General features: G+C 36.8%; 1 protein-coding gene and 1 long non-coding RNA gene across 6 annotated transcripts in view; both read left to right on the top strand.

Annotated features, from left to right (window-relative positions):
• Nucleotides 1-431: 431 nt before the first annotated feature.
• LOC116176788 (potassium voltage-gated channel subfamily H member 6) overlaps nt 432-23002 on the top strand; it is a 52332-nt gene continuing 29761 nt past the window's right edge. For 3 of the 5 annotated variants that reach the window (XM_031495565.1, XM_031495550.1, XM_031495557.1), the window contains exons 1-4: nt 432-1425; nt 14026-14256; nt 22554-22703; nt 22822-22963. In XM_031495565.1, coding sequence (XP_031351425.1) covers nt 1350-1425; nt 14026-14256; nt 22554-22703; nt 22822-22963 — 599 coding nt within the window. In that variant the 5' untranslated portion in view covers nt 432-1349. The remainder of the gene's footprint in view (nt 1426-14025; nt 14257-22553; nt 22704-22821; nt 22964-23002) is intronic. The other 2 variants (XM_031495574.1, XM_031495582.1) reach the window with 1 other exon arrangement.
• LOC116176816 lies at nt 16370-17397 on the top strand. The gene is made up of 3 exons (XR_004146529.1): nt 16370-17061; nt 17106-17209; nt 17272-17397. It is a non-coding gene; the product is annotated as an uncharacterized LOC116176816 (long non-coding RNA).

Raw genomic sequence — 23002 nt, 5'->3', positions numbered from 1 at the left:
CGTAATCATCTCTTTTACATAATTTTTGCCCCTATAGCCTTTACGTGGTATAAAAAATTCAGCAGTTGTAGCAAATCGGGAGCATCAATAGAATTATGTGCAATATATACATATAAAACCAAGGCTAAGATTTATAATATACATTCTTAAATGTAAAAATTTACAAAATTTACGTTGCACAGATTCAAGTTTATTAATATCTACATAATTCAGAGTTAGTTAGAGCAAAGAGTACCCATAGTTACTCTTTGGTTAGAGCTAGGAAGTTGTTCTGTCAAGAATTTGGCACCTGGTTTAATTCTCTATTTCATGTGTGATGCGAAGCTCGATGGTGTTTTGTAGCATGTTTAATGTAGATGGCACTGCATAACCGGTTCACAGAACCCCTTCGTCAGTGTTGTAGGCGTCTAGCATACGCGTACGTGCAGTTGTCTACTCTCCCGCGGCCTAATATCGTGTAAGCAATCTTAGTTTCTAATTAATACAGAAGAATGGAAATCGAGGTTGAAATATTGTGAGAGGGTGGTGTATCTAAAAGAACGTGAAGTCATTAAATATTAACGTAATACTGCATCGCCATCATTTTTAATATACGAGTACCTACGTAATAATGCAAGAAAATCAAATGAGTTGAAACTTATTGCCACAGGGATACGGAAAAGAGCGTGTCATTTACTATCTTTCGCTTTGAATCGCATTAACATTGCGGAGTTTAACTCACATGTGCGAATTATTTGCATTGCGTCCGTAGAAAACCGACGCCTTCCAAGCGCGTCGTGGCGCTACTCGCTTGCGCGTCGAATTTCGTCGAAAAAAAGGGTTTCGAGATATAAATCTGACGTGAAAACTGATTGGCCGCTAGTTCACGATCGACAACCGAACAGAGTTGACAAAAACGCGTCCCAATGGCCTTATCTGTGATACAAAAGGATAGTTAGCGGGAGTGCAATTGAGACGTACTCGTTTAAATTGTGTAGATATTAGGAATCTATTTATAAAATCAAATATAAATAAACATCCGACCGAGCAGAGTAGCAACTAGACGCGTTTCGTATTCCAGAAGGCACTCGAAGAAATATGCCTTAAATTGCCTTATTTTGTTTCCGACAGGCTTACGCGAGAATTTTATTGATTTTTGTACAACCCGAACGATTATTTTCACTTCTCCTAATTCAAATGATACAACGAGAACATGGGGTTTGTTTGCCGATTAATTAAAATGCTGCACCGCCATAGATTCGCCCAAACGAAAAAAAGCGTAAATTATTGTGAGGTTATGTAACGTTTGAATTTGATTTGAGGGGACGGTGCAGTTTTATCGACGCAGTTTGGAGGTTAATGTTGTTATTATGCCAGTACGACGCGGTCACGTGGCTCCCAGGACGACGTTAATTGAAACGATCATCAGGAAGTTTGATACGGACAGTAAGTAGATACAATTATTGATCATCCCCACCACAATCTTCATCCCTGTAAATAAACTGCGGCATGATCGTGTTTTTCGACTCTGCGTTAATGACCTTTTAATGCATTGGTATTAACGATTGGTGCGATATCCAGCTTTAAGCTAGAGTAAAATTATTGAAATAATCGAGATTTTGTTCAAGATAGAAGAAACAACAAATGACTGCAGTAAGGTATTACAATATCGGTAGGTGTGATGAATGAACTTTACGTCCTGGCAGCACGAATTCGCACAATGCCATATAAATGTGCTCGACCAGTTTCAAAATGTTCATACAAAATGCGATTACGATCAAAGCCTCGAATTATACGAAATAGTGTCGCAAAGGATGGAAGATTGTCGAAATAGTAATGAACGTTAAGCAAATGCTGCTGCTGCATTCAATTATCTTGGATTAAACAGTGGACGCTACAAGAAGCAGAGCTATTAAGTAAGCGACACTAGTGCCGCCTAGTACAGACGTTTTGTCACTTATTGTACTCTGTAAGAATACCAGTGGAAAAAACTTTTCAGCTATTTTTGAAGAGCAATTTATTATTGCCAATTTCAGCGAATCATTGGGAGACGAAGTTTACCATAATAAAACTACTAACGCCTAATTCTATGCAACCAAAATAATTTCTTAAAACAAATAAATATCTAGCTGTCACATTCATTAATTTGGATATTGTTGCTTTGGTTTCCGGATTATCATTTTCATTTTCGAGTGCGATGTATTCGACAAAAGAAAAACTTGATATTGTCAATTGGTATATTGCCGGTACCAGTTTAAGGAGGAGCGTAAGAAATATCTTTTCTGTTAAGCCAAAGCAACAATATTCAAACTAATTAATATGACAGTCAGATGTTGATTTGTTTTAAGAAGTAATTTTTCGTACTTCCGAGACTAAAGTGACAACTTCCCTCCATTATGACAAGTACTGAAGTGTCACTTCCAAACAACCAATAAAACGCGCTGCCAATTGTGACGTACTTCAGCCCGCAGTAAGCACCGCCCACCACACAATTCTCATGTACTATACCTATGCATTTGGTGATAATTCTAATAGCAAAAAGAGTTAATTTTTGCATATTTGTGTTTGATATTGTAATGATATTTTAAGCAACAATCAGGAGTAGTTTATTTCTTTGACATTTTCACAGTGGCCGGTGCCGGGAGCATACGTACGATCGTCGACGTTTGCTATACGTTTAGGTACCAATAAAACCAGTAAGTTTTACTTATGGAATCGAAAGGTATATAATTTAGTATTACATGCAATCTTGATATATAAAATTCTTCTGTAAGAATGTGTGTGACTGAAATCCTAAACGGCTGGACGGCTTTTGATGAAATTTTTTTCATGTCTTTCTGTATCGTCCCGGATGTTCATTCTGGCACTTTGCCTCCCAATGTCTTGTTTGTCCATGTACAAGTACATCTTACTTCTTGAACACATAGCTTTGGTGTTGAAAATTCAGGTGTTCATGTAGTGGTTACGTCAATTGGATCCTGAAGAAGTGATTCTACTAATCGCTTGTACTAACTCTTCCTTCCCTAGATGTATCTAATTTCCAATGGAGTGCCATTGGTAAAAAGTGCAAACTGTAAATCCGCGGAGGATTGAAATTGTCTTTCATGTAGCATTTGTTGATCCATTCTAGTCTAATGAACCACAAGTTTCGCGGACACACACGACACCGTCCCAGTTTAATTTATACTTATAGATAACCAATAATTCAATACCTTGAAAGAAAATTAACACATTAATAACAAATGCAGCATATGAGAGTGAGAAACGCATACAATACATCTTTGTATGATGGCCGTGGTGCAAACGTCAGAAAATTCTACGGCAGGCGAGACTACGTCACACGCGGGAAGTTCCCCTCTCTCTCCGCGCCCTCAAACTGCCGGGACTGAGGCAGCCGTTTAGTATACGGACCGTGGTCAAGAGCAACCTTACTTATTAATTAACCGTTTAAAAATGCAGTACTTCGTGTTTCGAAATTCGTCAGAAAATGATAGGTTTTTTTTGACAGTTGTAGAAAAATATACTTCCGGACCGAATTTTTGAAAGAAATTTATACGATGTTGTTCATGACGATAAAACGAAGCGATTGACGAAAAGAATCTTCCCTAGGAATTTTTTCAGCAAAAATATCTCTGAAGCCTGGATTGCTAATGAAATCCAGAAAAGAACGTAGGTACTACCATTGAATTTATAACTATACGAGTATATAGTTATAAATTCAATGGTACTACATTAATCATTGCAATTAATTTGCCGGTCAATTATCATTGTGTCCAGATGTAACCCAGAATCAGTAACTTAGATCCGTCGTATTAATCTATAACTATAATCGGTTCATCACATCACGAAGCATATTTCGGCAAGTTATACATTGAAATAGATGAAAAATTGGAACGGTAGTCAATCGATTCGCGGTGCCACCGTTTCACTTGTCTGACATCCCGTGCAACAGTAATTTAATGCATGCGGATTCCTTTTGCGTCACGCCACAGTTCAGGAGATAATTGCGCGAATCCATTAGGATACTTATAAGCTTATCATATCTTCAAACGTATCATTAACTTTTATCTGGAAATCATGCGGGAATAGCACAATATCGTTAACAAAACAAAAGGGCAAATCGATGCGGCAACATTATCATTTTGACACACAGAATACTAAGAATTACCAATTTCCCACTTTTTGAGCAATCTTGCTATTAGTTTGGCATCTCTTCAAATATCGGAATCATTGTAGCCCTTGTCTCTTATTATAATTATATTATATCCCAAGGTAGTGTGAGAGGATGTATTAGGACAAGCAACTGTTGCTAGAGTTTTGTAAACTTCCTACCACTGTTACCGCTATTGAGTTTTCCACAAACCACATGCCTCTTTTTTTGCCTTTTTGCGTATACTTATATTTATTAGCATAGGAGGACACAAAAAAAAGCTTTCAAATTTCACCTGTCAATCATCACTAATATTTTAAGTTCCAATAGTAGGTATACTCGTATTCTAACTTTAGAATTGGATAGTTTGATTTAATTACCTAGTGAGCTTGTGGTTGGACTTTTGCGGGGTTTTGTAAATTTTTATCTATTAAAAAGAAAATTTGACTTTTTGTTTCAGAATTGGCGGTATGGAGACCAACAACAATGTTTGTCTTTTAATTGGATTTAAAAAATTCTAAGTATGTGGATTGTTTCATTCATGGATAGGCTCGGATACCGTTTTCAATGTTCGTTTAGAACCGTAATTTGTTTCTGAGCATTTTTCGGAGATACGAAGAATTTCAGTGGTGTAATTGAAGCCAAAATTATAACTCCTGTCAACTACATATTCTATTTAACAACTACATGTACCCATTTAGAGTGAAAATAGCAATGGAAATGTTTGGTTCGCCGTAGCTACCATTTAAAATACAAATCCAATTTAAGCAAAAGTCATTAAAATGAAACATTCAAACTGTTCAACCCTCGAATTTGCACAATACTAGATTGAAAAATGTGTAATTCATACATCAAGGGAATAGTATTTCAGCTTCAGCCGAAAAAAAAATTGCTTATATTCCAGTAATTGTCTTTCTTCATTCGGCATCGAAACAATAAGCTTAATTCAATAAATATCCCACGCTGGAGCTCCCCTATTTAATTCTTACCGAGTGTTACGTGAATTTTATTCCGGCGAAAGAAGTCTAAGGTATAATAAAAATTGATAATTCAATATAATCTACGTCGCAATTTAATCTAACAGTGCTTTGGCTTTGAGATCGAAGTATCGACGGAATTTTGTAACTACTTGTAGGTTGGATAGTTTACTTAACATGTATTAATTTAAAAACTTATTGCACATTTTTGGAGATGACGTGACCCGTTCCAGTGTTTTCATTTCATATTCATTCTCCATCAAAGCTTCAAACAGAATTGGACTAGGTATCTGATAATGTAACCTGATTATTATTGCTTGTTGTTTTTCACCTTCGGTATACAATTAAAATGGTATACGATGCGCTTCAAGTTTGGCCGAAGAAATTTTTGATGCCACACTAAACAGGCCATTTAAGTTATGTGGAAAGGGAAATTATAATAAAGGAATTTATTAATTACCCCCATGTTTCACATTTAAATTTTGTAAATGATTTATTTCATTTAATCACGCCACGCAATCTCCCTCACAAATAACGACTTTACTTTATTCGACGTAGGTCAGTTTCTCAAGGAAAGGGGAAAAGAAGAGGGCCTTATCTATTAATTCAAATTTAAGAAGTCCTGAAATTTCTCCGTTAAATTTTTTTATGTTTTATTAGGGAGTTTATGGAACCGAACATTATCCACAAGGAGGGAAGAGCCAACGGATTCAAAGATATTTCATCTGGTAACTAGAGGCTCAGTTTTGACGGACATTTTGAACGTTATTGCACTTGCAGTTCTTTAACTAATTTATAAACAAGTATAAATTTAATATACGTCAAAGGCAAATAATGAAACGTGATCGCTGTTTTTTTAGGTAATTCCAAGGAATATTTGATTTATTATAAAATGAAACTTTTTATTTTGTCGATTTCTACGGTTTTGAAAAACGGAAAATTATGAGTAATAGCATGAACAGATTTAGTATTTTTTTCTCTAAAAAAAACTTATTTAGACTTTTGCTCTAAAATAATTAGGGGAGCTAGTAATTGACTATAAAGAAATTACCATTGAAATCCCTATGCTGCGTCGCGCTAGGCACCACCCGGTATATAATATAATATATATTATAGTATAATAATATATAATGTAGCGTGTGCCTGTATTCTCTCAATTCTCTAATACGGTTTGACCTTAAAATTTTGTCTGTCGGCTAGCGGCATTTGGAAACTAGATACTAGACAGTCTACCCTGGATATCGATAACTAGGACATTAATATACAACATACATTCATATATATTCATGATACCCTTGATGATACCCTTACGATCTGTAGGGTATGTGTGTGGTCGGTTACTACTCACTATTCGATGTGAGGTTCTCTATGATGTCTGATACTTGTGTGCGTATTCCAAGGATGCTATCTATATAACGCAGGATTGCTCGATCACGAAATTTTTTCGCCGCGTGTAGTGACGTCACTGGCGGACCCAGTGCACCACTTTAATTTGTATTTTATATTATTTTAATTCAAAGAGCTCCTTCGCATGATGCGTTTTTGAAACGCTGCAGAGTGGAAATTTTAAACATAACAAACTTAGTTTTATACACGGGTTTCTGTAGCGGAAGTTCGATACACGTCGCGCCGCTCCGTATGAAAGCAATGTTTCGCTACCAGCTCTGCAGCGCTCCAAAACGCCTCGTGAGAAGGGGCTCTAATACGTCCAAATGGATGTTGTAGGTAGGTATTTAAATTAGAAACACTTGTAATTCATCGTCTACAAATTCTCCTTCGGTTTTTCGCATACTCAAAATACCGTGAACCCATTTCTTTCTGCGTTTCTGGTTTTCTTGCTCTTCATTATCCATGGAAATTGCAGCTAAATCAGTTTATGTAAACTTTGCTCATCTTACAATATCGATGTGGCTCAAATGAGCGCCAGTCGAGTGTAAAATGTGAATACTACTCCAAATGGTTATTACAGTCCAATACTGCACGTAATAATAATAATAATAATAATAACCATTAATACATTAATACACGCAACTATAAAAAACACATACATAAAGACAAAACAGTGACAAACGATTCTTGTCGACTCTGTTCACAAACATCAGAAACAATCCAACATATAATATCGGCATGCACACGACTTGCACAAACTGAATACAAACATCGACACGATCAGGTAGCTAAAATCATACATCAAAAATTAGCACTTAAACACAATCTCATAACAGATAAGACACCATACTACAAATACACGCCACAGATCATACTTGAAAACAACACACACAAATTATATTGGGACAGGACACTACTCACAGACAAAACTATCCACAATAATAGACCAGATATTACACTTATAGATAAAACGCAAAAATCCATTTGTATTATAGACATTGCCATACCCAACACTAACAACTTAACTAAAACACATGCAGAAAAACACCGCAAATACACCGATATAGCTATCGAGCTTAAGACGCAATGGAGAATGAAATCTACTGTTATAGTTCCCATTATTCTTAGTGCTACTGGAGTTATACCAAAGACAATACACCACAATTTACAACTATTAGGTTTAGACAAAAACACATACAAACATTTACAAAAAGCAGTCATTATCAACACATGCCATATTGTTCGTAAATTTCTAAACATAACACAAGATACTACATACAGAAATGATCCACAACGTATACATGTAAACAATAGCACTCCCTCACAACACGGTACACAACATACTGTAATATCTCCACCTCTAACCCAAACAAACACACAAATACAACTTACCGAACAAACAAGTACAACACATGATACAACATATACTACATTCAGAGATTCACCTCTGAAGCAAACCACATTATCACGACCCATTAGTATTCAACCCAAACGCAAAAGCCTAAACAGCACTTTAGACTCACAACATGACACACAACATACTGTAATATCTCCCCCCTTAACTCAACCAACCACACAAACACAACTTCCTGAACAAACAAACGCAATAAATACAAGTAACGCAACATGCACTACAAAGACGCCCTCACCCAATAAAGTTACACGGCCTAGCACAGCTAAAAAACACAATACTCTTTCCTCTCAGAAACACACCACGTTATCACAACCCCCTCGTACTCAACGCAAACGCAGCAACCTTAACAGCACTAGAGGCTCACAAAATACCGTAATGTCTCCACCAATAATGCGAGCAACAACACAAACACAACCTCTAGAACAAAGAAACACCATAAATACAAGTAACGCAACTTGCACTACAAAGACAGGTCCACCCAATAAAGTTACACGTCCTAGCACAGTTAAAAAACACAAAACTCCTTCTTCACATAAACACACCACGTTATCACAACCTACTCGTATTCAACCGAAACGCGAAAACCTTAACAGAACTACACGCTCACAACATACTGTAATATCTCCACCAAAAACCCAAGCAACAACACAAATACAACCTCAAGAACAAAGAAACACCATAAATACAAGTAACGCAACATGCACTACAAAGACAGGTCCACCCAATAAAGTTACACGTCCTAGCACAGTTAAAAAACGCAATACTCCTTCTTCTCAGAAACAACCCACTCGTATACAACCCAAACGCAAAAACCTTGACAGCACTACTAGCTCACAAAATACTGCAATATCTCCACCAAAAACCCAAGCAACCACACAAATACAACGTCAAGAACAAAGAAACACCATAAATACAATTAAAAAACACAAAACTCCTTCTTCACATAAACACACCACGTTATCACAACCCACTCGTATTCAACCCCAACGCAAAGCCAAAGAAACACTTACACAATAAACTCTATTTAATAAAATTACAGGAATTATTATAATGATATTTTTGTTTTGTTTTCTTCTTTCCTGATAGCGTTGACTATTGTGGCCATTAATAGCTATGTTGGTAAGTATGAATTACATACTATCCGTAGATTTCCAATGCGAGTGTGTGAATATATTTTTTTTTGTTTCTGTAGAACCCTACATAACTTCACCAGACACAGACACAGACACTAATCGTTACTTGATTTTAATCCGTGCGATTAGTTAACCAGGCTAGACCTGAGTTCTCACAAGAAACACCGACCATAATAATGTTTATTGTTCTACAGATACAAAGTATCCAATAACAGAACAAAATTAAAGTTTATTACGTTTGCGCAAGCGGCACTATAGACAAAAAGATAATATGCAAGATAAAATAAAAATAAGAGTAAACCTGTTACAATGTTATTAAGTAACTAAATTAAACCATGACATTACATAAAAGAAAACAAATACATAAAAGAAAACAAATTTAAACAAATTTCAAAATTTCAGATAGAGGAGAAAAATTAATGTCTGCATGTCCACAGTATATGTTAAAATTACGCGACATTATGAAGGAAGGGGATTTTGATAATATGTTAGTTTTGGGAATGGGATTTAAGAATGTCTTTGGAAACCGGGAAGTGCGTGCTGGGACAGATATGTTAAGGGATTCAAGTAGGGAAGGACAATCAACATGATTGCTTATGATGCCATGAAGAAATTTTATGCTGTTAGAAATGCGTCTCTTACTTAACGATTCAAAAGAGAAGCGCTCAAGCAATAGTTCTTGAGAAGGCCCTCTTGCTGGGTACACCCCATCTACCCTGAAGGACATATACTTAAGAAATTTTCTTTGGATTCCTTCCACTGCTTTGATATGGACATCATAGATGGGATACCAAATTAAGCAACAGTACTCTAGTTTAGGTCTCACAAGGGAATAATATAGTGAGAACATGGTGTGTAAATTGGTAAAATTTTTACTATTTCTTATAAGAAAGCCCAATGTTTTGGTGGCTGAACTGGATATTTGACGTACATGCTCAGCAAAACGTAGGCGTCAAAGCATTTTTATCGCAATATTGCGAACACTTGTAGACACAGTTATAACACTAGGTAACGAGAAAACGTTTACAACTTAGCAAATTATAATTGTCAATTCTGACAGCAACATTACAAGTATAGGAATCGAGCAATCCTTTGTTATATAGCATGCTTGGGCGTATTCTGCATGTATTTGTTTCTATTGCTTCACAATATATCGAACACATCAATGAGACATCAGATACCTAAGAAATTACAATATAGACCATTATTATTATATGGTCGGTGTTTCTTGTGAGAACTCAGTTCTAGCCTGGTTAACTAATTGCACGGATTAAAATCAAGTAACGATTAGTATTATTATTATTAATCGACGCCTACTGACAAGTCTATGACTTAAGCAGGCCTTTCACGTGCATTCATTTCATTGAACTTTGAATTAACGCCATGTCTTCGAACTTGGAACAGAATGTTGAAACACCACTTCCACGTTCGCACATGGTTCGTACAAACTTGGCGAACAAATACAGGTACGATTGTGCACGCGAAAACAACGATATGCGTTTTCGGTTCCTCATACACTACAATGCGTAAACCGTAAAGCTATCTCACTTATGTCTTAACTCCAGGAGCGACAACCACATCCACGCGCGCGCCCAGCATCGCTCCGCGCCAAGAATTTATTGGCAAAACTCTTCGCTCCGCACCAAGAACGACGCAAACTTTGCGCGATGACCACTTCCACGTTCGAACTTGGTCTGTTTGTAGGAGTGTACACTCCAAGTTCGATGAAATGAATGCACGTGGAAGGCCTGCTTTAGTAGGACCGCGTACCAAACTGACAAAAAGTGATAACGAATTGCGCATGATGCAAACCGAATTTGCATTCCTCTCTCACTTACTTCATCAAAATATGTCTATAAATAATTGAAAGCAAGTACACCTGTTTGGATGTGTGACAAACATTTAGAAAAATAGAAGTACCAATTTTCCATTAGAAATTATACAGTGTTGATTATCAAAATCTGTTTGCAATTAATTAGTTCATAGAGAAGGCCTGCGTTCTATTATCGTTGATAATCAATATTTATGCTCCTTTCCTCAAAGAATTCAGGTTATAATTAATAGGTACACCCGAGGGTACACCACAAGTCATTTGGGAAATGGTAAGGCACGGAATATAACGTGTTACTCACGCCATTCTTCCAGGTTTTGATGGACATTTTATTTCATGAGGTCATTTTGGAGTAATGCCACCTCCGCGCCGCTCTCTCTATCCAAATAACCTACTGAGGATGATGGATACAATACAATAACACCACACACCAAATGTATACGTGTCTTGTTTAATTTAATGCTCCAATACATGATCTGTACAACGAACATTAACGAAAGCAACAATAATATTGCATGTTACGACAGGAGGTTATTGCAATAAAGCGAATTGTATTTATATTTTCGCCTTCACTCATTGCCATTTGTGGTAGTGTAGTAGCATTACCTTCTAAATGGTGCTAATGGTAGTAGTCACGACGTTCCATTGTTGAGGAACATAAATTAGCGTCGTCAAAATCGATAATGAATACATTTGGGCAATGATTACGTCAACTTCAAAAGGATATGAAATTTAAGTTTACGTGGACCAAAAATGGAAACATTTTCCCTAGGAGAGATGAAGAATCCCCTATTCGCAGTGTTCAATCCACTGCAGACTTTGGTCTTATTAAGTCCGGGGGTCTTTAGTATAAGTTAGTTTTGCTTCTGACACTGTTTTTTACATGTTATGTTTAGTCAACCATATTCACCGTTATATCAAGAAATGTTGGGTTATCATTCGATTATTGTATGTTTATCAATCGCCGATGTTTAAATTTTTTTTTCGTCGACCTCTTGATGACAATGTAAATTAGTGACCTTAGTGACGGGTATAGTTATGAAGCTTATTAATGGTTAGCAACCATCATGATTTTTTGAAGGTCCATATCGCCGACTAGGGACACTACGCCGACCGTGCCCACATCGTCGACAAGGGTGCAAGGGACACAACGCCGACCATGCCCACTTCACCGACCGTGCCCACATCGCCGACAAGTGAACAAGGGACACTAAGCCGAACGTGACCATAACGTCGACTCATACAACACTTCTTAATCAAGCTGGACGGTGTGCAACACCAAGTAGCTTTTGACGTTAGGTTATTGTAGGTTCAGAATATTTTTTTTAACTTTTTTCGAACTACAGACTCATACGAAAATTCTTAATCAAACTGGACGGAGTGTGAAGCAAAGCAGCTTTGGATATTAGGTTATTTGTAGGTTTAGGACATGTTTTTTAAACTTTTTAAAATGCAAACTCATACACTGGACAGAGTATGAGGGGCCTGGATTTTCGAACAGTCGGCGTTGTGGTCACGTTCGGCTTAGTGTCCCTTGCACACGTTTCGGCAATGTGGGCACGATCGGCGTAGTGTCCGTCGGCGAAGTGGACATGGTCGGCGTTGTGTCCCTTGTACACTTGTCGACGATGTGGGCACGGTCGGCGTAGTGTCCGTCGGCGTAGTGTCCCTAGTCGGCGATATGGACCTTCAAAAAATCGTGTCGGCGTTGTGGGCATTCGGCGAAGTGTCCTAGACCCAAATTTATGATATCTGTAAGAAACAAAGCTCTCATCAGATTTAAGCAAACTAAAAAACCAAGTTACTGGGACTGTTATAAACAGCTGCGTAATTATGAAGTGTTTCTTGTGGGAACTCAGGTCTAGCCTGGTTAACTAATCGCACGGATTAAAATCAAGTAACGATTAGTGTTTGTGTCTGTACATCGTTCGTATATATAATAATAGTAAAATACACATTAAGGAAATATAGGAATAGTATGTAATTCATACTTACCAAAATTGATGGCCACAATAGCCAACTCTAACAAACAAACAAACATACAAAAATAAAAAATAAATACATAAAATAAAAGAAAATAAAAAATAAAAAAATTCCTGCAATTTAAGTAAGTGGCGTTGTTTATGGTGCAAGGGTTTGTTTGGCTTTGCGTTTGGGTTGAATACGGGTAGGTTGTGATAACATGGTGCGTTTCTGAGAAGAAAGAGTTTTGTGTTTTTTAGCTGTGCTAGGACGTGTATTATTATTATTATTATTATTAAGATATAATTATTCATATTATATGTAGGATATGTACAAGGTTCGATAACAAAATTCCGGAATTAACATAACCAATTCTTGGTCAAATTCATATTTATTTAGAATTGTTGCACGTGAGTTATGTGATACAACTACAATTTGGATGTCTTACACTAGTTTCTGGCAAAGTAGGGAAATGCTTGATCACGACACAATTTTATTGAAGGAAACCCAAATCTTACACTCTTAAAGATTCATTGGCACATAAAACCTCCGTAACTGTGTCCATGCACTTTTTCAAGTATTTCTTGCGAAATGCATTCATGAATATTCTGGCTGGTCTCAGATTGATAGGTATTGTTGCTCGCCTGCATAAAAAGGCACTGCGATTCGACCAAGACACAGGTACTATAAAATAGTCTCAATTCACCGGTTTTTACTTTTTCGTTGGGCAATTTGGAGTACTGGTAAAATAGGGAGCCACTAAATTTGGAATTAACCGGACATTGTCAACTGAGTTAGTTTACCTTTCAATAGGTACATTATATTAAAATAAGAGGACCGATTGACAGTGTTTGTTTAATTTTAAGGATTAGTGCGAATGCATCAAAGTCGAATTGTTCCCATTATAATTTTTTAGGTATATGAACACCGATTAAGCAAACTTGGCAATTGCAATGTGTAAGGTAGTACTTACTCTCCATGTAAAGGTCCACTCATTGGTCAAGGCTCAGTTAGCTCTCTTAACACACCCAGATAGCGAAACACTCACTTCCAATTAACTTTCGAGTCACAATAAAGAAATCGATATTTACCTAATCGACACAAATCCTTGTTAGCTATCTCGTGCAGAGTTGCAGATGTTAAACCACCTACTCGTACCTCAATGCCACTAACATTTTTTTCCATTGCAGATCGGTCGTTTTTGGTGGCAAACAGTAGAAGTGGACAATGTCATATCATTTACTGTTCGGACGGCTTCTGTCGCCTGACTGGATATTCAAGGGCAGAAGTTATGCAAAAAACGGCATCCTGCGAATTTCTCTGTGGTCCATTAACATCTCAGCAGTCTCTGAACGCCCTTAGAATCGCTCTCGCTGAAGGCAACGAAAAACATGCAGAAATTTTATATTATCGGAAAGACGGTAAGACGTGGCTGCGCAAATATGGACGATAGTTTTTAACGGCGTCCTTGCGTGTGGTTACTAATTAAATTTATTTCTTGTAAGCAATTATAGGTTTTGGTTATTTGGCGACGGCAATTGCAAATGTACACATTTATATGATAAGGGAAAGGCTCCTCTGCAGAATACTTACGTTTCAGCGAGACCTGAGAATTTTAACTTTGCAATAAATTAAGACTAAGTATACTGTATCCCTCAGTCGTTGTCCAATCGTCATACTCGCTCAATTATCATGAATACGTTAAGCCTTTGAAAAGGAATGGTTCTCATTTAGTGGTACCTCCTTAGACTATGGGCAGCTCCGAGTTCATTCTGTGACGTGAGTTAAAAAATTATGTCAGTTCGGCTATAAAAAAAGAAAAGGTCGCATATTTGAATTTTATTAAAACACGAAGCAAGGACCAAAAAGATATTTGGCGAAATCTTCAACACTATAACGTCAAAAGCAAAAAGTACCTACTTAACTTACCAAGTCATGTAACTTCTTCTGAGCTTAATAACTATTTCCTCCCTCGGTGTAATTGGAAACACTTACATAGTACATACCTCAACCTGCAGCCGATACTGATACGTATTATACACCGTTAAATGAATTCACTCTTCACAACATTATTGAACATGATGTGATATACCTATATGACCGTGAATGACAATATTTCTATGTTAAATCTCGTCCTTACTGTATAACTGCATTAGTACATATTTTTAGCGATTCTCTTACAACACATAAATTTACAAACAGATGGAAGTCTGCTACAGTCATCCCTATTGCAAAAGTCAACAAGGCTACAAACCTTTCTGAAATTCTTTCCATCAGCATTTTCGATCGATCTACTACTCTCAAAACTGGAACACATTGGTTTAAGAGCTATTTAATTAGTACAAAGGTCTCAATCGGTTTTGTATAATGACAAACGTCACCTTCACTGGAAACTTCTGTAGGCGTACCTCAAGGCAGTATTTTGTGTCCGATATTATTTTTAATTTATGTCAGTGCACTCTCATTGGTAATCAAATACGCCAACTATCACATGTACAAAATTATTATTAACAATAAAATAACAAAAGAATGTACGCAGATGATTTGCAATTATACATCTCTTGTCATATACGTAGCATTTCTCAGACAATAAGCAAACAAAATATCTGAATGGTGCTTACCAAATGGGCTGCGTATTAATCTCGATAAAACAATTGCTCTCTATGTTAGTAATAAAACTAATAAAAATTACGTTCACTTGGACAGTCTACATGTATATGTAAATAATGTTCAAATACAATGGGTTCAATCCGCAAAAAATTAGGTTTAATATTAGATGATAATTTTAGTTTTTGGCAACATGTAAATAGGCTATTTAGCATTGATATTTGTAAATCAAAATCTATTATAACTAGACGTACCAATAAAACTCATGTTAGTGAAATCGCTAATTTATCCACAAACATATTAGGTACTGTTCTGCAGTCTAATTTTCTACCGGACTATAATAAAGCAAAGTTGCAAAAACTGCAAAATTCGTGCGTACGATTTGTTCATGCCATTCCTTTTGGTCATCACCCAATCTATACAAAATTAGGCGAACTCAAAACACATGAAAAAGTATTTCAACTTATGGCACCTTCCTATGGAAGCTGATAAAGTATAACAGTCCAAGGTATTTAACTGAACTTATAGTAAAGCGTAGCGATCTACACAGCATCAATATCAGAAAGTTAAAATATTATATACCTAAACCTAGGACTTCTAAATATAAGGGATGCTTTGGCAATATGGCTCCTCATACACTTAATTTAATTTTTGAATTTATAAATTCACGTTACTCCAATTTCAAATCTAATGTCAATGAGTCGCTTTATAATACTAGGAAAAATTAAAGTATAACTTGTTTTTGCATTTAAAGTCATATTATTACATTTATTATTTTGTTACTTTTTTTTGTCTCTCTTTTTTGTTTTGTTATTTACTAAATACAATCATAATGTAAGTTATATTATAGATTACATTATAATTAATTAAAGATCAAACTGTAAACATTTCTGATGTGAGAAAAATGATAAGCTGGAGTCTTCGCAAAAAACATGGGGAGATCGTTTTCTAGGGATCGTTTTGTCAAAATATTACAGAAATTTTATAGAAATTAATCTATGTTTCGCCATGCTCTGCCGCTTAATTTATGTTTTTGTTTATTTAATCATCTTCCCGAAGACACTATCACAATGGTCTGTACACAGAGGCACAACATGAAACTGTATTATTGGCGATAGCTACTAGATATTCCAACAATTGAAGTGGTCAACAAACTGGAAAAGTCCAAAACAGCGCTTGACGATGCCTGAAAGGTTCTAGAGAGGGCCTAAAACAGGTATTCGGGGAAGGAATTACAGTCTTCTGCAAAGTTGTTGAAGGAGCCTAGATGGCTCTGGAGAGCCCTTCACTGCGCTGGAAAGAATTTGAGGAACTTTTGAAAGCTTGTATCTATTAGAGAACCTAAGGAACTCTGACAAGGACATAGACCGCTGTGAAAAAGGCCTTAGCTCTGATTCGGTGCCCTTTCTGTAGTACAAAACATTAAAGCATTTGAAGCAACCGATTGAGAATTGGGGACATAAAATGGTCTCTGGGGGAATGTCTACCAAATACGGGCGATGTGCACATTCGAATCGTTATTGATCCAATTTGGTCATTATTTTCAAGGACTACGTTTTGGCACGAGAACCGCCTGTTTGTTTGAACCGTCTTTCTGCAAATAAAGAAGCAATCTGAAAGTAGGTCAATGTATGTGTATTCTGTATGTGATTTACATTTTAAGGTCGCTACACTGTCTGCTCTTGGCCCTCGTAACGTCAAGGACGCATCTAAAGATAGGCACATTCCGTACGGAAATAAAACGATTTTATTAACTAATACAAAGGAGTGAGTTATTTCTTCCAATACTACGAGTTGCGTAACAAAAATTATAAAAATATTATTTATAGACATCACTTTGGCAGCGCTCCTCTCCAAACAAACGAACAATCCGTCACGACGTTCGCGAAATGTGTTTGTACAGGTCGACATTTAAATCATTTCCTGGGAGACTAAATAAAGGTTTCCCTTGAGTGCCCGAAATGAATGAGTTGTAATTTGGGCTACCCAGGCTACACGATTTTTTTTAGTGTGTTGAAATCACCAGCTTTCTGGACGAAGTTGTTTTCTTAATTTGCGTATAGATCGGGCCAACGAAGCCCAACGAAGGAGATTTGGCGATTGCTAGAGAATGTTCGTTTGGCGTCGAAGAAACGTACATATAGCCTTCGCTGTCTTGAGCAAACGTTTCTTGGACCTGAATCCGTATTTTTCATCAGACTTTCAACGTTCCAATTCAAATGGCCACGACGCAGTGCACGAAAGAATGACGAAATTATCGCGAGTGCTACATTTATAATTCTCAATGAAGAAGAAACAAGAAAAACACGAACAGTGCGACGGTCGCCAAAAACACATTAGCATACGTTCGATGGATTTTGGATTTCAATTCTTTTGATGTTACCGAAACTCTACGGCTTGAGAGCGAACGCCAACAAACCTTCATACTATCAGGTTCCGATCAGGCGCCGGATTACAGCCGAAGAAGCCGACTAGGTTGACGCCGGATCAGGTTTGGTCCGACAGATGTTAATAATAATAATAATAATAAGGTCTTTATTAGATGACGATCTAAAGGGCGAAGTTCACCTAGGGGCAACATCGCCACCAGGTGTTCTTCCTTTTCATTTTTTAGGAGGACGTAGCATTAAATACGGTCTGACGATCGTTCTGGACAATTTCGAGTGACAATAAGGACGATGAATGAACCGTCAAATCAAATCCACTTACAAAACGTGACCTGATGAAAAACCTGACACAAATTCAGAGCACTTTATTCCTTCAGGTCCGGAACCTGTGCCAAACTTTGAACTCGAGTTGAATAACTCCACTTTCTTCTCTAGTTCTACAAATAACTATTAACCAACCCTTAGTGATTTTTTCTAAGCTTTCTGACGATGCTAAACTGAAATTTTCATGACTTGTGGGTTTCGAGTCAATCACATTAAACTTTCTTATGAGCGAGAAAAAAATTACATCGGAGATACTTACCAAATACTTGGTATTTCATTCGGAAATCTTGAATGTTTGCATTGAAGTTTACAATGTATTTCTTATGGCCATACTTCCATGGCCATGTTGACGGACACTATGCCAGACAATAAACGAAAAATGTTAAATAAGCAAGCTATGGAATTATTTCTATAAGAAATACATTGTAAACTTCAATGTAAAAACTGTTGATGTTGATATAAAAGGGCGAGAATAAATCACTAAGGGTTTGTTAAAATAATTTTTGGGCCAGAACTTGGCAATTTGTGGAGTTAATAATTCTGAAACGAAAATTAATTAGCACCAAATTCTGCATAACTTTCCCTGCTTATTAAGCGGCTTTGTTTCTCTTCCGGCTTACGAGATCCCCATATACCGTTATACCCATAACCGTTTTGCCGAAAAACATTTTGGTTTTTTTAATTTTTTTTTTCAAAATCTGGCCCGTTGTTTTTCGTTTCCGTATGACTAATATACAGATCCAAAATTTGAACAAAACCGTTGAGCCGTTATCTTGGAAAAAAAATTATCCTTTAAAAGTTGCTTCAAATGAACGTCGACATATGATGAAATTTTGATATTTCCAAAAAAACGATTACCCTGTATAGAAACACCCTGTAAAGAATACGAGTCTCTAAAATTTAACAAAAACCTCAATGTTTTAGTACTGTACTGCAGTATATTAAACACTCTAACGTCTGTAGGTACATGAAAAATTACTCAAGTTTTTGTTAATATGTTATTATTGGCTGCAGTATGGCGGGGGTAGGTACTAATAGGCTAAAATGTAATTGTACATATTCTTCCGGAAATGTGTTTGATAATATTCTTGCATGCGGCATTTTCGCGTTGATTTCCGTGACCTTGCATGTAATTAAAATTAAATACTTTATATGTACCTATATGACGCGATTATTGCGAGAGAGACAGTAATTATTAGTTGTAGTATCATGAGCAATACGTACGACTGTAGTGTTGTGGCAAATATTTTAACACAAAAACAGTGTAAAGAAGTTTGACATTCTAAAACGAATCAATTTATATGTCCGCAGTGCCACTGCAAAGTTTTTCTGTATGTGTTTATGACATTTCTGCAGTAATTTTATATCCTAGTTTATGGTTCCATGCTAATTCACTGCGACTTTAGATCGTTAGGGAAAATGTAGTTGTAATAATTCTTCACGCGCACACAGAAAGAAATCTGCCCACCGGAATGTGTACCTATTACTTTCCGGCACCACGCCAAGAGGACCGTTAATTCTCCTGCTATGAATAAGATGCGGCATGGGGGCGAGATCCAATACAGAAGTAGGTACCTATGTCAAGTTGCCACCAAGCTCTTATATGATTATCATTCCTGTTCACAGGGTGGTTGTGAACCAGGAAGTCTGCAGCAGAAAAAATCTAAAAATCTAGGAATTGATTTCAAGGCGCCACGTTAGATAGCGCACTATTGCTGTTGGTCTACTCCTATCCTAATAGTCTTCAAGATATTTTATTTCTTCCTTTTTTGGAGTTTGTTTTTCGAATTTCAACAATAGCTGGATTCGTTGTTTACTCTATGAATCCTGAATCGCTGGATCTAATAGAAACAAAAGTAGCGCACATAGTCTAAATTAAATCCTCGCATGGGGAAACTCGGTACTGCCAATTTTCTTATTTATGGAGATACTTTTTGTGAAATTTTAACCATAAATGCTTCTAAGGTAGCTCCCATTATGAAATTAAAATCTGCAAAATGCGCAGCGTCAACTTCACTGTTCATGATGATATTCCGGACATATTTTTTCTTCTTCGATTATCTTGGAAAAGAGTAAACAGAATTGGTATCGTGCGTGTTTCCCTATCGGTACTGTATAGGTCCAAAGGTCCACATCGATCGCAGAAATAGTAGATTACATACCGAGCTGGGAGGTGGTTCATTACCTACCCCGAAAGCTTAAGGTAAGCGCGAGGCGTTGGTTATGAACCACTGACCAGCGAGGTTTGTATACTATTTTACTCACAATCGGTTAGTATTATCTGAATTCCTAACCTTCATAGCGGTTGCGAAGCGACTCATTTTAATAGAGAAAGAGATGAAGCTTTGAGTTCAGCGGATAAATTATTATAGACTTTATACATTTGGTACTGAAAGGTGCGTTCGTATAGAGCAGTGGAATGCTTCGGTGGAGAAATTAAACCGCGGTATCTTAAATTTATGCATCATGAACATCTGTTCTGAAGCGTATTTTATTAAAAAGATAAGCTGGTGTCTTTGTTGTGAGTACTTTGTGGCAGAGTGTTGCAAACTGTAGCCTTCTTCTATTGCTCATATTCAGCTAGTTTGTATCTCGTCTCGTGGACGTTTCAAGACGGATCCATGTGGGACTCCCCTGGACACTATAATTTTTTGTTCCTCTCGGACTTCTATAACTCTGTTCAATAGGCAATATTGGACAATTTTGCTGAGATAGGCATTGGTTTCTTTATAATTTCTTCCAGAGATGTGCTATTGAACGCCGTTTTAAAGTCAGGTTGTGAGAGAATACATACCTCAATATGCTTAATATTAGAAGTATTTGTCCTTATTTTTAGTAGGGTACTGTTTTCTTTTGCATCACATCTACCATTCGCAGCAATTTTCCTCCTATCTCCACTGTAGGTAACTATCGCGCTAACATGGCGCTCCGCCAAAGTTTATTGCTTTTATAATTAAAAATGTAAAAAAAAAACAATTAGGACGATACTTTTAAGATGTTTGGTACATCATACTGAAAATTAAAGTTTAAAACTTGTCACATGTCGGTTGTACGTGAAAAAATTAGTTTAAAATTAATTTCCACATTGTTTATGGTCACGACATACCTGCATAAATTAATTTTAATTTTTAATAATACGAGTATAATGACTAGGTGACATTTGTACATATGTGGATTTAGGGAAATTCTCCGCCAGTGTGCATTCATAGGTTTGCCAGTATGTTCGTGAAAAATCTATTGAACAATTTTCATTAGAAAGTTGATCATAGTTTGTTGGAATGCTAATATAATGTTGTTTTGCGGATTATTACACTGATTCGTAACAGAATTGGTGTGCTTTTATTGTCCGCTTTCTTTACGTTTAAACTTCAATGAGCAGTTTCATGGATTGAAATACATCTTTTAACTCGACGAAGTTCTTTTGCAAGATGTACACATCAGTCACCTTATTATAGGGTTGAATAACTGCAGGTTTTATACAGTGCTTAGCCTTGGATTTCATTAGGTAGAGCAATAATGCTGGAAGGTAAGCAGGAAGTTGTGGAACATCCCGTTATTGGTTCACGTTGTAAACAAAAAACGCGGTCCTTTCTATCTTTGGTTTTCGAACGTGATGCCAAGCGTCACTTTGAACCTACAAAACTAAAAGGATCGAGGTAGGTCAAAGAATAATAAATCGTTTTTGTAATTTTATGAAAGACAAACGCTGGGGGATATATTGTAACTACGCCGTAATGCTTTGAGGTACCATTCTATACTAACATAACATGTTTCATGTTACTTTTTGCTAATTAGGAACGCAATCTCAATTTCTCAAATAGAGACTACACTGCACCTTAATTAGGAATCATTCGCGCCTACCACAATATATCGCAAAATAAGTACTAAATAGCGTCCAAAATATCAATAACGTACTTACTCTAGTAACCGCGAGTTCGAGATCAAATGGCTAAAATGTAACATGAGGAATAGTACTTCTCCCAAGCACCTTTTTGCACATAATCATGCGGAGTAAATTTTTGGTTCTTCGGTCTGATTGAAAGATCAAGCTGTGCCGTAGGCTCTGCATTCATAGAAAAGCGTACTCTCCTAGTCTCTATCTATAGCATATATCATGACGATTTGTTTACATTTCTCCAGTGACACTCTAAATAGTTCATGCGAGTAAGGTTACCTCACAAAGAATGCCTTGTGCATTCGGAAAGAATGGAAATCACTAAGTAGTGAATTCATGTTTCTCACTTGTTAGACGAGACGCACTTTAGGCTAATATTTTAAATTCCGTACCGTTCGATATTATAAATCGGATAGCAGTATACTACTATATACAGTGTGTGTGTGTGTGTGTGTGTTATGGCCCTAAACGGTAAACCAATCTAATACACTAATTTCAATTTTAGGTTCCAAGTTCCTATGCTCTGAAGTTATAGCGCCTATAAAAAGCGACGTTGATGATATCAGCCTAATTATAATAAACTTTGAGGACTTGACCGCGAAACCAACCGCGTCATTGGAAACTAGTCCCATCAGCAAAAATCGGTTAAGCAAGTGTAAGTTCCGTTAACCTCAACCCTTTGTTCAGCAGTGGTTTTGAGTTAACTACAACAGCGTTGACTGTTCTGCATACCATTTAATCTTTTGATTTGCTAATTTTGCTTTGTGGAACAGTTGATCGCGCACGAGCATCGTTTCGCCAGAGCTTACGGATAGGGTCAAATTTACGTGGACGCGGATTCAGACTGGCAGGTTATTTGACACCTCCTAGTGATGTAACGGCGGCCGAGGAAGAGGCTGATACCTTGGAGCAATGGTGAGTGTGGATAATTGTATAAAATATATCTTCTTCGAA

The sequence above is a fragment of the Photinus pyralis genome, unplaced genomic scaffold, assembly GCF_008802855.1.
Source record: "Photinus pyralis isolate 1611_PpyrPB1 unplaced genomic scaffold, Ppyr1.3 Ppyr1.4_LG1, whole genome shotgun sequence".
Taxonomy (NCBI): Eukaryota; Metazoa; Arthropoda; class Insecta; order Coleoptera; family Lampyridae; genus Photinus; species Photinus pyralis.
The sequence above is the reverse complement of the archived record's forward strand: the minus strand, read 5'-3'. Positions and strand labels throughout refer to the sequence as shown.